The sequence below is a fragment of the Lepisosteus oculatus genome, chromosome 1, assembly GCF_040954835.1.
Source record: "Lepisosteus oculatus isolate fLepOcu1 chromosome 1, fLepOcu1.hap2, whole genome shotgun sequence".
NCBI classification, from domain to species: Eukaryota; Metazoa; Chordata; class Actinopteri; order Semionotiformes; family Lepisosteidae; genus Lepisosteus; species Lepisosteus oculatus.
Genome location: NC_090696.1, coordinates 11,863,804 through 11,878,012, shown reverse-complemented (window position 1 = coordinate 11,878,012; position 14,209 = coordinate 11,863,804). Strand labels below are relative to the sequence as shown.

Below are 14,209 nucleotides of genomic sequence, written 5' to 3'. Positions count from 1 at the left end.
CAAATTGAAAAATGTCTTCAATTTTTTTTGTTGGTTAACGTCTTATACTTTGAAGGAGCATGGTGATAAACAAATTCTCTCCACTCCAGGGTCCCAGGAATGTGGTGTTTTCATGATCTCTCCATGTCAGAATGGGGTTGCAAAAGGAGCTCACAAAGACATTCACGTTAGATTTGACTGGCTACTCCACATTGTCCCTTAGTGGGAGGGAGGAGGCAAGACGGGATTTCATACTTGGTGGGTTGTTTTCAGCACAACAAGTACTGGCTTTGGGCCGATAGTGAAATAAAGCTTAATGAGCAGGCCTCATCTAATTGTAGAATTCCTGATAAAGAGTGTGTCTAGGAAAAGATTTATTTAAATATTCACAGAAATTGAAGTTCCTTCCATATGTGATAAAATATTATTGTTTAAAATTATTTTCTAAGTTAAAACTTACTTCAAATTACCCAAATATTTATGCAAAAAGGCAAAATTTTGAATCTTCAGATATAGCTTACAATCATAACTGCATTTCTAAACTTCTATTTGCAGTCTATATAATAGATATCATTGCAGTAACAGAGGCAGATATTTCCATATATTAGCTGATATTAAATTTGTACACCTCAGTGTTTCAAATCTTTTTTACATTGTGTCTGAACATTTGCTCTGATCGATGCTTATGGTGGGCTCTGATAACCACATTGCAGAAGAAATGAAGCAACAAAGAAAGACAAAGGCCATGCTTGCAACAGTATAAGCATTGTCATACTCTCCTCTTTGAAGAACTGGTTTACTAATCTTCAGTTCTGTCCAGCTATACGACCACAACAAGAACTTTCTGGATCATCCATATTGACTGTAAAACATTTAACTTACATAGCAAATATTTTTTGAGATAATGCAGAGACATAACGCCTGCGATGTTTGTAAAGCATGATTAATTTCACTTGATTTTAAAAAGCTGGACCAAACAAAGGTATTACAAGAGAAATTCAATGCTGGTGTAAACATTGCCACAGAATAACATAAAATACTGTATATGAAAAATAACAGAAACTAACCTTTTTCCACCTCATTGAGATTAGCAGCTTGCAGTGACAAAGACAGAAGAGACAAGGCTTTTACACTGGTTTACAGTAGCAGAGCACTAGAACATAAACTAATAAGCAGACACAGGAAGGCAATGCAAACACCATACTTTTACTAAAGCAAAGAGTATAACATGGAAGGCTGAGTCAGATTCCACCATATGCAAATAAAATCTACAACCCCTTCCTTTCGACACATATCTGTTGAATGTTGAATTCAATCAAATTATAGAGAATCGGTCCTGAAGTGTAATAATGTATTACGGCCTTAGAGCTCAAGAAATCTGGTGTTTCCTGTAAGAAACAAATTGCAGTTTAAAACAAGACAAATCGAGTGTGAAATCAGCCAACAAGGTGACCTGAACTCAGTTATTTTCCATATGTTGGCATAAGGTACCCTGGAGGCTAACAGCATGTTGCAAAATTAAATTCTTTAAGAGCAGTGCTCAAAACAGGCCCCCAAAAGTGTACAGTTTTCTTCTTATTTGTTTTCACATTAAACTGTTTTGAAATGGGTATATACCGTATTTAGAGTTTTAACTGATTTACAGTTTATGATTCCAATGATCATAAGAAAAAATACAAATGAGAGGAGGCTTTTTAGCCCATTTAGCCAATTTGGTAGTTAATTAATTGATCCAAACATCTCATCTAAGCAATATTTTGTAAAGTCGGGGTATCTGCTTTAGCAATGTGGTTGGGTAGCTTGTTCCATACTCCCATAACCCTTTGGATAAGGAAATGCCTCCTCTTCTTTCACATAGTAGTATGAATAAACATTCTTGTATTTAGCAATATTGGTTTCAGATCTGAAATAAATTTACCCTTTTAAAGGAATTATTTTATGAAAACAACAGAAAAACATACATTTGTACACTCAACTACTATTTCTTTTGCTGTGAAAACCAGTTTCCAACAGCATACAGTAGTTACAGGACGAGCAAAGAATATAAAACTCAAATATTCAGATCAAACTGAAGGTAACTGGAGAAATTATATAATTTCACATGCTCAGAATTGAGTTATGTTTTTTGATGATCAGTCACATGGGTTATATGTTTTTCCTGACCTTATGTAAACGTCAGGAAATCAACTGTGGTTAGCTGTCCTTGTCAGACAAAACCATAATTCTGCCGCAAACACCATGAAGCTGCAAGCTTTGAATCTTGTGGGCTTATAGTCTGCTGTCAAGGTTAGAAAATTAGTTTACCCCGCCAGGTGGAAGGAAGCCACCACATTATTTTGTTGGCTCACCTTGAGTTTCATTTTTATGAATTTTTATGAATTTTACATTCAAAATTTATTTTTTGCAAATAGATTAATTTAAATTTTTGCAATTGAAATGCAGTATTAATACTTATGCATGTGTGTGAACAGAATATGTACTGTATATAACCATGTCCATTTAAAACCTGTACATTTATTTAATAGATTTTACATGCACATGGCTACAAATAATCTTTTGCTGTCTGTTACACAATAATAATACATTACACATGTGACATACTGTCCAGATACCCAATATAAGACATTGTATATTATCATCAAATGTCCTTTCTGGTCTTACCTGTGTATTCAGGGGGGCAGAGACAGGTGTAATTGTTGATTCCATCTATGCAAGTAGAGTTGTTTTCACAGTCATTATCCTCACAGTCATCAATATTAATCTCACAAGTCTCGCCTTCAAATCCATCAGCACACTTACACCTTAAACAACAAGAGTAGAACTTAGAAACTTTTTTTGAAAAGCACAAACAGGACAATTAAACTATGCTGTTTATGCTGTTAAACCCAGAATCTGTGGTAAATGTAAACACTGAGGGTCCTATACTCATAGCACTTAGCTTCTGACAAATCTCCAGTGTCTCCAAACTTGTAAATTCACTTTTGAATAGCTACTTGTTTTCTCTAATCTATCCTGAGCATCAAAAGGAACTTCATCACTTCCAACTGCAACAATGTCATAAGGTCATTGTTTTTTAAACAATTTTTAAAGTTACTGCACTGGAATTTTTTAACAGACATGGCACAGGTAAATTATTTATGCTGAATAACATTTGTTGTCAATGGGGCTGATAAGCACATGGTATATTGTGAAAGTCAAGGGTGAGTAGCATGTGTATCAGGTGAGTAACACATTCATGTCATAATGGACACATTTTCATCTTGCAAGTAATGCCCTTATTACCACAGCAGCATGAGGACATGCTTTGTCATGGTAGAATGTTGTGACATTAGGATGATCCTGCAGAAAGTGCAGAAAGTGAGGTCCCAGGACATGATCAGTGTAGTGCAATCAGGTTACCATCAAGCACTGCATGTGGAGTTCTGTAGTGATTCTTGCCCATACCAACAAACATGGGTATAGATGTGTCAGTTTTGGACTGTCATGATTCCTAGTCTCCTGGATTGTGGCCTAACATTGATGAATCGCAAAATCATTCAAAACTTTTAAGGACCCCCAAAAAGCAAAACAAGATGACTAAAACATTTTAGCATGACTGAACGTGACATTATGCTGATTTGATTGTTTTATAATGAAAACATGCAGCACAGAAATTATGTAACTGTCTAGACTCTAGAAAACCTACTGTATGTAGCATTATAGCATACTGTGGACACCAGTGTCTACACCAGATTTATTGTCCATGTGCTACACCTTACTAGAAATGTACTGGAAAGATTATTGACATTCTTATGGAATTCACAATTTTTGCCTTTGTTTTTAAAATACATTTTCTGGGATACATGTACGTATATAAATAACAAATTCCTTAAATAACAATTTAAATGTTTAAAATAACAATTCCTTTATAAAATGTTAGCAAATATACATAATTTCTCATTACCTACTTAGTTGTGCCAATTAATATTTTACAGGCAGAAGAATATAACTGATTAATCTTTAGACAAAAAGTTTAGGTAAGAGGTCTTGATAATTTGTTAATGAAGTGCTGCAGAAAAAGCCATTTCCATTTCACGCTCCACCTTATTAGGTTTTATAAGAAGATTACTATTCTCTTGTGGAATTATTACGTTAATTTAATAGAGTATTCTATTTTATTATTCATGAAGTGCAGCTGGAGCCATTTTATTCTCTGATTAACTAATTCCAATTTTAAAGTGCTCACAGCATGTTGAGCTGCAGCACACAAAAAATAATTCCTTAATTCCTTGATTCAATGTGTGAGCATGACATTACCTTCATTCTGAGATGTCCTTCCAGAAAAAAAGGTAAAGGGCTCATAATTTACACTGTCTCCTTAAGGAAACATTGTTCTTCATATGATAATCTGCTATTTAATTCTAATATGTACAGTATAACCAATTCCAATTTTAAAGAGCTCACAATATGCTGAGGTGCAGCACATGCAAAATACATCCTTAATTCCCTGATTCAATGTGCAAGCATGACTTTACTCTCATTCTGAGAAAACCTTCTAGAAAGAAAAAAGAAAAATGTCTCCCTTTTTACATATCCTGAAGGAATGTTTGTTCTTTATCATACATTATTTTTAAATTCTAATACTTTCAGTTTCTATTTTAGTTTAAACAAGGTACCTCAAGCTGACAAAAGGAATCAGAAACACAAAACACTGGTAGATCTAAGGACATTTTAATGATTTTCAACTATTGTTCTTCAGAAAATTGTAAACTGTCCTTGAGCCACCTTGCAAAAACATTTACTATGCGTTAAGAAATAGTAGTGAGGACCCTATGCAGAAAACTAGAACAATTTCCAGAGGCGTAGTCGATAGAACAATCCGAGGTCCTAAAGCCGTAGGTAAACAAGCTGGTGCAAAAGTACAAAACCAGAAGCGGAGCCTTAAACCGTGAGGAAGCCGAGAGTCGAAACCAGAACAATAACCAAGTACCAAAACCAAAACCAGGAGATGTAGTCGGAGAACAAACCAGAGTCAGGAAGCCCAAAAACAAGCGGTAAGTTGTAGCGAAAATGGAAGCAGCTCTAGCCAGGAGAAACCCTAATACTGAGCACAGGAGAGTGTGTGAAGCAGCATTAAATAGGCTGGGGTAAATTAGCTAATTGTGAACTGTGCTGAAATCCGAGGTGGAATGACGATTCGGGGGCGTAGCATAACACTATGAATAAGCAGCAATATATTTATGTGAAGAATTCTGAGTTGATTTTTCATATCTAATGTAAGTTACATTTTTTTCCCCTAAGGCTTAATTTTGTCATAAAAAGATACACCATTATAGTCTGCGGTCACTTTTCTCATACCTAATATTTAGGTATTAGTGTGGTTAATTGATGCTGAAAAACTCAGAAATTGTCACCTATGTTCAAGTTAATACCTTCAAGTGTCCTTAGGTATAGTCATCTTTACTTTTGTAGTGACTAGTTTGATGAACAATTGTTTTGCAAGATGGCAAGAATAGATTTTTTTACATCGGTTGCTGCTTAGATCTTTGAGCCCATAATCGCCTTTCCATAATTCTGTTTCCTCTTTTTTAATGGGTTCACGAGGGAGCTACATCAGTGTGCAAGATGAAAAGGAACAAGCAGGAAGGTAAATCCAGGCTGAATCCAGCAAGAAAAAACCCAATGTTCCGGATGTTAAACCTTCTTCAGGTGTGAAGATGGCTCTCCAGCTGAAACCTTGTCTCTTTTGTTCCACTTTTCAGTGTGGAATTACTCTCTACTTGTCTCTTTAATTCCTGACAGTCCCATTTAAAAAAATACTTTATCACAGTTCCTCCAAATCGAACTGACATTTTGTAATGTATGATGACTTCAGTTTGATATACTTGGGCACATCGAACATTGTTCCTCCTAGAAATACAGAAGCTGGTAATGTGACTGAGAAAATACGGCTGGGCTTTCTTTCTTGGGCTGTGGGGCCTTTTTTTTAAATTAGTATCCATCATTTTTTAATGTGTAAGCTGATTGCTCAACAAAATGCTCATACTGGTGGAGATTTTAGTCTATGTACAGTATAGTACGTTAAGGTTGAACCTCAGAAAAATAATTACTGAAGGCAATTTGTACACTATTCCAGGATAGCTGGCACATGCTTCTCCCAAAGTATGATGTAGAACAGACAATACGACACTCCTAAGAAGGCTGATTATGATTAATATTTGTTGAGGTGTTAAACTATGAATATCAGGAGCCTATAAGAAAAACTAAAGTCAGTGGAAAAAATGTTCCATGAGAAACCTAAATAATTACTTTATGGTTTAAATGACATAATAATGCATTTCTACTGTACCTGTTTACATAACCACGATACATTGCAAAATACTGCATTTGCATAAAAACATCAAAATGTGTAAATGCACTAAATTAATCTCCTATCAGATGTAGTAGCTCCAATCACAATATAAATAATTCAGAGCCTTACGTTTTCAAAATAGAATTTAATTTGAGCTAAAATCTGAATAATTTATTATGCCAGAGAATGTATTTTAAAAACAAAAGCAAAAATTGTGAATTCCATAAGAATGTTAATAATCTTTCCAGTACATTTCTAGTAAGGTGTAGCACATGGACAATAAATCTGGTGTAGACACTGGTGTCCACAGTATGCTATAATGCTACATACAGTAGGTTTTCTCGAGTCTAGACCAGTGGTTCTCAAACTGTGGTACGCGTATATACTGCTTTAGTTTCTTACTTACCAAAAGCCACCCTTCTCGCCCTCCTTCAGGTGACAAGTGCCACCATTTCCACAGGGATTGCTGATGCAGGCATGGATAGGAACGTCACAGTCCTGTCCCTGAGATTAGAGCAAGGGCAAAATGATAGACATCGAAAATGTGAAATATAAACAGAAGCATTTGAAAGTTAAAAATACTTTTTAAATGTCCTAGTAAGGAGAACATACCTTAAAACCATAGGGACATGTGCACCTGTAGAAGTCAACTGGGTCATTATTACATGTGCCATCATTTCTGCAAGGGTTCGACAGACATGGATTACACTTGGCAAGAATGGTAACATCCACTGGACCTGCAAAAATAAACAGATGTACACAAAGAGATAGATTGAACATTTTTGAAACGTAATGTGACCAAATACTTTTAAAGCAAACTACAGAAGGAATGGTCAGAATAAAGGTAAAGACAAAGTGAAAGTCAAAGACAGATCACTGACAGGCCAACACAATAAGCATTAAGGATCAGGTCATTGTCATGACAAGGATCAAATTTAAGGAAAGTAAGGGTTTTTTTTGGATGACTTTGATTATGCTCTTTGTGGTCTTACCTGGCACCAGGAAACCACATGGTCCCGGAATGGCTAAAGTATGTCAATTGTCAAAAGTCAAAAATGAGATCTTAATGTTAAAGATGTCAAGCAAGATTTTGATAAAGTTAAAGATAAAGTTAAATTATAAGCCTTGTAGTATTTTCAGTTTTTTGGAAAAGCAGAATAGCTGTTTGATTACAAGCAAAGGTACAGCCACCATTTTCTTCTCATTAATAGCAAACACATTACCAATACCATTGAAGCAGTTAACTTTACTAGCTGCTTTGTATCACTTTTTTAAATCAACGTTTTACAAGTTTAAAGATGGAAGTAGTAAATATGACATTAGTGTCATGGGCTTGTCATGTTTTCTCTGTTTTCACTTATTCATCCATTCTTTTTCTAACCCCTTCTTCCAATTCAGGGTCAGTGGGGAGCCGGAGTCTATCCCAGCAAAGCAACGGGTGTAACAAGGTGGGATACACCCTGGACACGATGCCAGTCCATCTCAGGCCACACACTCACACCAGGGCCAATTTTCCCAGAAGCCAGTTAACCTATCAGTATGTCTTTGGACTGTGGGAGGAAACCAGAGCACCCAGAAGAAACCCACATGAACCCCATGTCTGGAATTGGGCCTCAACACTGCAGTGCTTCACACAAGCCCAGCACTGTGTGGAAGCAATGCTAACTACTTTGCACCATGCTACCCTATAATCACTTATTCATACACCATGAAAATGATACTCAAAAACTGTACAGTGATACAAAGAGAAATAAAACAAATACCACCACGTTTAAGGTTATAAACAGTTTGAATATGTGTATTATGTTTGACAGTCATAAAGAATGCTGAGGTACCTTGACATGTAAACTTCTTGGATGGGGTAGTGAGCAGCAGCTTGTCAGTCATTTCACCAGGCCCAGCACAGCGAGCAATACCTGGTTCCTTGTAGCCTGATTTTACCCATTCTGAAAGCCACTGCATGTTACAGTCACAGTACAAGGGATTGGCACCAAGAGCACTGCAGGAATAAAAAAGCAACACCCAAGATATTCTATACTCTGCACACATAGTGTTTTGGAGTTACTTAGTAACAGCGTAATTAATCTGCTGTGAATCGTTTCTGTGTTTTGTAGCATATGCCATTGCACAGACACTGAGCACCCTGGGGAATTAGGTGGTGCTGTTCATTTATAAACATTGAGCTGAGATATGAGCATCAGCATTCCTTTTGAATTAATTACATAGTAATTGTATAAGATTTTCAGATTCCTAGACATCCCTACACAAATGAACGCTTTTAGGATATGCGAAAAGTAAAACCTATCATCTCTGACAATGCAAGCCATGATCCTAATGATGAATGTTATGATACTAGAGAAAACATACTTTAATCAGAAAAGATATTCAACTTATATCTTGAATGACATACAGCAACATAAAGTGAAATGAAAATGATTACCTACAAGTATTGTTCATCCGGTGTTAAAATGTTTTTAAATATTGTGACTTACCACATGACTGTACAATTACTTCAATAAAGAAACCTCTATCCTCCAAAACATTTTGCTCTCAGATACACAAACATTATCTTATTTCCTTTCCAGGGTAATTTGTACTGTATCTTATAGTTAGACAAAGTGAATACCAGTAAAATTATTTCACATGTCCAGTAATCTAAATAAAGGTTCTACCTTAGGATAAGGCCTCAAAAGGAGCTTTTTAAAAATACACTTCAAACATTAATCCTGAACTTATATATGTATAAATCATCCATACAAAATGTAAAGAATCTACCGTTTCTCTAAGTGTCTGAATTATTTTCAGAGCCACCTACTGATACAAAATCCTACAAACTTGGAACTGAACAATTTGAATCGTTTGCCATTTCACTTAATTTTAATTAAAAGCAGAATCATATAAGGCACCTTGCTGTTCTGGTGTTAGCAATACTAGTTCCTTTCTTCTCTGATGTAAATGTGACACTTTCTTTCCCTCAGTTCTACACCTGCATTCCTTAGCATAGTGCCTTTAATAACCACATTTATGGAAATACTGGTCACATTCCTCCATAATACAGATGTCGCCACAAGCAAAGACAGATTTTTTTTTTCATGTTGAAACCACCATCCCTTTCTATCTGCCAATTCCAATTACTTTTGGAAAGGTAATGTACATTGAAGTTTTAATAGCCTAAATCACTAGCAACACCCTGTCTGTCTAGATGTGTTTAAGGAAATGTGCCCTAAGCCAAGAAGACCCATTTGGAAAAATACATCCAGCTGTCAAAATAACCTTCACGTTTTCCTTCCTAAATCCTTGAAAGTACACCAGACTTACAGATGTGACAGTGAGGAGAGATCATGGAAGGCCCCCTCTGGAATAATGGCAATATCGTTGCCATGAAGAGACCTACAAAGACAATGCAACACAACAAAAAGCAGATCGCAGGTGACTTGAGTTCTCCTTTACAAGAAGAAACCACAGTATCACTCAACTAACAACTGAGTATAACATTTCCTGTTTCAAGCACCCAGCAATAAAAGGACAGATTAAGAGGTTATGCTGAAAGGCTAAGATTAACTATCTGCTGAATTCCATCTGCATGATGAAATATATGAACAACATACACGTACAGTACATACAAACTGAAAGGGGTGCTATTCCATTTGACAGCTAAATTTTATGAAATCTATAAATATTTGCACTGAGTATGAAACATTTCTTTAGTGCCTTTGGGAAAACATATCAGATTTCTTTGTTTCGGTGTATTTACCTAAAACTTGTAATTCTTGTATTTCAAAATGTTCAGTACAAAAAGTGAACAAGTATGTTTTGTTAACTGTAGAAGTAAAGCAACCTATAAATACTCCCTAAACACATATACTCACAATAACCGTAGAGTCTTCAAGCCATCGAAAGCTTTGATAGGTATACACCTTAGTCGATTGTAGCTTAAAATTCTGTGGTAAAAAATGAAGAGTACTAATTAGTTACAAAAATATGTTTATCTTAGTTCTGCTGTCAATATTACAGTTATTTATTGTGATGAATTATTCACAAATGTGACTCAAAATAATATTATCTGCCACAAGAGAAGCATTTATTTATCTAAAGGTAAAGACATAAGCAGCTATCACTCTAGAGGCCAAAGAGATGAAAACCCAGACTTACAGAGTCAGCAGTTCAGTCATGTTGCTGAAGCTCTGGTTTGACAAAGTGCTGATCTGGTTGTTACTTAAATCACTGAAATGAAAATAATTTAATCAAAATAAAAAACAAAAATGTTAACATAGAAAATATTTGTTGGAGTCAACATTAAAAGTTTGCCTTTAAACTAATTACAAAGCAGTGTTTTTCTACTATTTGTATAATTACATGCAATATACTAATAAAAGTTATATACAGTAGTTACAGTAAAGTAAGCACTTAGTTCAGCACTAAACTCAGCTTTTTATTTGAGATATGTATTTTTATTTGAAATATGTCTTTTCCATGAGGCTACTCAGGTAACGTCAATGTGAGGGCTAAGTGACAATTTAATAACCTACATTTCATGCAGACAACATGTATCAAAATAAAAATAATTACACTATGATATAAAAATTTGGAAGTTAAAAGATGGGTAAAACACCTTGTGCATTTGCCATACAATTTCACAGCTCAAAAAGGTTTATTTCTATTGCAAAGGATCTAATTTATAACTGAGGGGGACTCTGTTGTCTGACCTCTATCAAATTAATCACATAAATCACAGCGTGATTTTCTCCTCATCATTTTAATGAAAGCCACCCACTCTTGTTTTGATTTTTTTTAAGTTAAATAATTTAACAAAAATATTTTTCATTACTTGCTTCAAGACATTTCCAGTGCCATGCAAAATTATTTTAATTGATCATTTTTGCTTGTAATGAATTAGATCTTAATTCATAATGAAAACCACCTACATGAGTGTTAAATGCTTGAAATTAGAGAGCTCTCTTGGAACTTGAGTGAACTGGTTTCCATCCAGATAGCTATCCAGAAAAAGAGAAAATCAGGTTATTTCCACTATTAAAAAAATCTGTATTTCAGTTCTTATGAATTAATAGTATACTATTTCATATACAGCCCTAAAGCCTATATAGTCATTATAAGTAATACAGGTATCACTTAACTACATTAATTGGCACTTTGTAGGTTTTAGTTACAATATCTTCACATTTTTCAAACAGAAAAAACTGCTGGTTTTGATTCTAGGAGAAATTATATTCTGTTCTCTGTGCCCAGACATCCACTGTACTGTACATGCTCATAAAACATGTTGTACATATTTCTCTGAAGAACTCTGTGGTACTTTATTGTGAGGAACGCAATAATAAACACTAACTGATTGATAATGATTCTCTTGCACAGATTCAGTGGTTCAGAAACAAAACTCTGGATAAGAGATCCACTTCATGGACAACAATATAAATATGCACCTCAAAAAAAGATTAAACACTCACATCATCTAAACAAGAAATCTATAAATAATTTTACAATTCCAAACAAATCCCTCTCATAACGATTTCCCCCTTGAAGTATGATGATTGAATACTGCAGCTGGGTGATGCAATCTATACTTGTAGGCATAAATGAAATATTAAAATTGGCAGAAGACATTTACTGTTGTAGTACATTAGATGATGCAGCCCTTCTCTGAAAGTTAACCTATCAGCTAATGAAAAAAATTATATGAAGATTAATTTTTAAAGGCTTATTTTAAATGTATGAAGAAGTATATCTTCCGGAAGCCCATTATATTCAATTTTATGGGCTCAGACATACTTTGAAACTGAATTTTCATACAGATAATCAGACTGCTTTATATATAGCAATAATGGAATGTCTTTCGCTGTCTTGAGATGAAACCTAAAAAAAGCATTTTTTACAATATTAGACACTGAACGGCTTTGAGATGATTGACCAGTGCAGGTGCTGTCTTTGAGTCTATTTTTCCATAAAAAACATATTACTATTCACTTTATGCAATCTATTTTTTTAATTGTATGTCTGAATTCCTTCTTGAAATCTCACATATTTGAAAAAAAAACTACAATGCTCTCATGAGAAGCTCATGAGACTGTAATCTGTTTTCTGCTCTATTCCTTGCTGGGGATAATGAAGTGGCCTTTAGAATGACTCACAGTTCTGTCACTTCTTTGGGGAGGGCCTTTGGCAGAGCTTTCAATCCTTTGTTGCTGCATCGGACTACAGTGTCTAAACAGGTACATTCAGCCGGACAGCGAGCGAGTGGGGAGCAACTGTTATCATCATTGCCTGTTGGTAGAAAAGACGTTTGCTGTGATTAAAACATAACCTTCATCTTACAAAAGGTGTTTTTTAGTATGCACTGCATTTACTGTATTTTACTACCCTAGCAAAGTTCTGCCCAAACTGTGTGTTTCAAAAGCAGCCATAGACATGATAATAGCAAATAAACTTTAACTCTTATCTACTGTGTGGTCACTGAGTTTAATAAACTAATTATCTACCTCATGTTACCTCACGTTAAGTCTTTTGAAAAAAAGTGAAGACCAAAATGTCATGCTCCATTTTTATGTCAGACAGAAAGCTCAGATAATCCATGCAACTGCATCCTTTGATTTATCATTGATTTTCCTGGCTCAGCAGCTACAGCTAATAGGTTATTTATGCAGGATAAGCAATTCCTATTATATAAAATATAGATCACAAGCTCATCCAAATCATCCAAGAAGTTGAGCAAATAATAATACATTTGATTATTAGTTTTGTGGCAAATAGACACCTCTAATTAATTAATTAATTAATTGTTTGATGTAGTTGCAATGATATCATGAACTCTGAAGTAACAAATAAGACCAAAGGTACCTCTTTGTCAAAGCTGATTTCTCTGAGAAAAGTGATGTATCAGCATTAAGTAAGGGAAAAAATGAGTACGTTGGTAATTGTGGTAAATACAAATGTCAAAAAAGTAAACATGTCTTTGTTTTAAATTTAGAATTGCCCAGTATTTTTGCTTTACCTTAACACCTTGGAGTAGCCAGTGTTTCTGATGTCTCCCAGCTGTGAACTTTGTGACTGCACACAGGGGAAACTGAAGAAGTGCAGGCAGACTCCGTTTACCCACCCACTTTTGAGCCTCTTGCCTTTAACATATCACAGGCCACACAACTCTAATTAGAGGGCTTGCATAGCAGACTGATGAATGCAGGAGAAGGAACCCCTCACTGACAGCACCGTAAGGATACAAGTGCTCAGGAGTGTTGTTGAGCACCAAGAGAGTTCCGATCGACTAATCCCACTCTACCCTTGGCAGCTTCCAGCCAAATGTGCTGGGAATCCCAGTCATAGTCAGCTAGTGACATGATCCAGACTTACACCCATGATTACAGAAATAAACCTGAGCTCAGGCAAATGTCATTTTGCCACCAAGGAGGCCCTGTGATCACACCTTTATCAGCTACCACACCTGTCCTGTTTTTGCAGCAAAGTAGATATCAATTTGGCTAATCAAATTATTTCAATTTGAATTGATTTTCATTGATGCTATATGCAATATATATAATATATAGTATACAGTACATACTTTATAGCATATGCAATTAATATACAGGCTATATGAAATTAAATAGTTACCATCATCACAAGTGAAGTCCTGAATGGCAACATCCTGGATGGGAATCTCCTTCAGGAAGTAGGGGTTCTGGCACCTGGGATTCCCTGTGACAATTCTCTTCTTCCTCAGCCACTCCCCAAGCCAGGCTAGGTGGCAATTGCAGTTGAAGGGATTCGCAAGTAGATTCCTAATAGGGGGAAAAGAATATTGCCTCTGCTGTAGCATCACCTTTCTCTTAGGAATTAACTGTTCTTCTCAATTAATTCCTCAGGTATTTAAATTGCTAAATACTTTTTCGC

At 35.4% G+C, this 14,209-nt stretch overlaps 1 protein-coding gene across 11 annotated transcripts in view; it reads right to left on the bottom strand.

Annotated features, from left to right (window-relative positions):
- The window catches only part of slit2 (slit homolog 2 (Drosophila)), a 158,337-nt gene that overhangs the window by 15,060 nt on the left and 129,068 nt on the right, over positions 1–14,209 (bottom strand). For 6 of the 11 annotated variants that reach the window (XM_015343969.2, XM_015343973.2, XM_015343970.2 and 3 more), the window contains 12 exons: positions 13,931–14,097; positions 12,457–12,589; positions 11,236–11,304; positions 10,463–10,534; positions 10,180–10,251; positions 9,629–9,700; positions 8,146–8,309; positions 7,303–7,335; positions 6,923–7,047; positions 6,717–6,814; positions 2,641–2,780; positions 1,047–1,073 (listed from right to left, as the gene is read on the bottom strand). In XM_015343969.2, coding sequence (XP_015199455.1) covers positions 1,047–1,073; positions 2,641–2,780; positions 6,717–6,814; positions 6,923–7,047; positions 7,303–7,335; positions 8,146–8,309; positions 9,629–9,700; positions 10,180–10,251; positions 10,463–10,534; positions 11,236–11,304; positions 12,457–12,589; positions 13,931–14,097 — 1,172 coding nt within the window. The remainder of the gene's footprint in view (positions 1–1,046; positions 1,074–2,640; positions 2,781–6,716; positions 6,815–6,922; positions 7,048–7,302; positions 7,336–8,145; positions 8,310–9,628; positions 9,701–10,179; positions 10,252–10,462; positions 10,535–11,235; positions 11,305–12,456; positions 12,590–13,930; positions 14,098–14,209) is intronic. The other 5 variants (XM_015343975.2, XM_015343976.2, XM_006629176.3 and 2 more) reach the window with 3 other exon arrangements.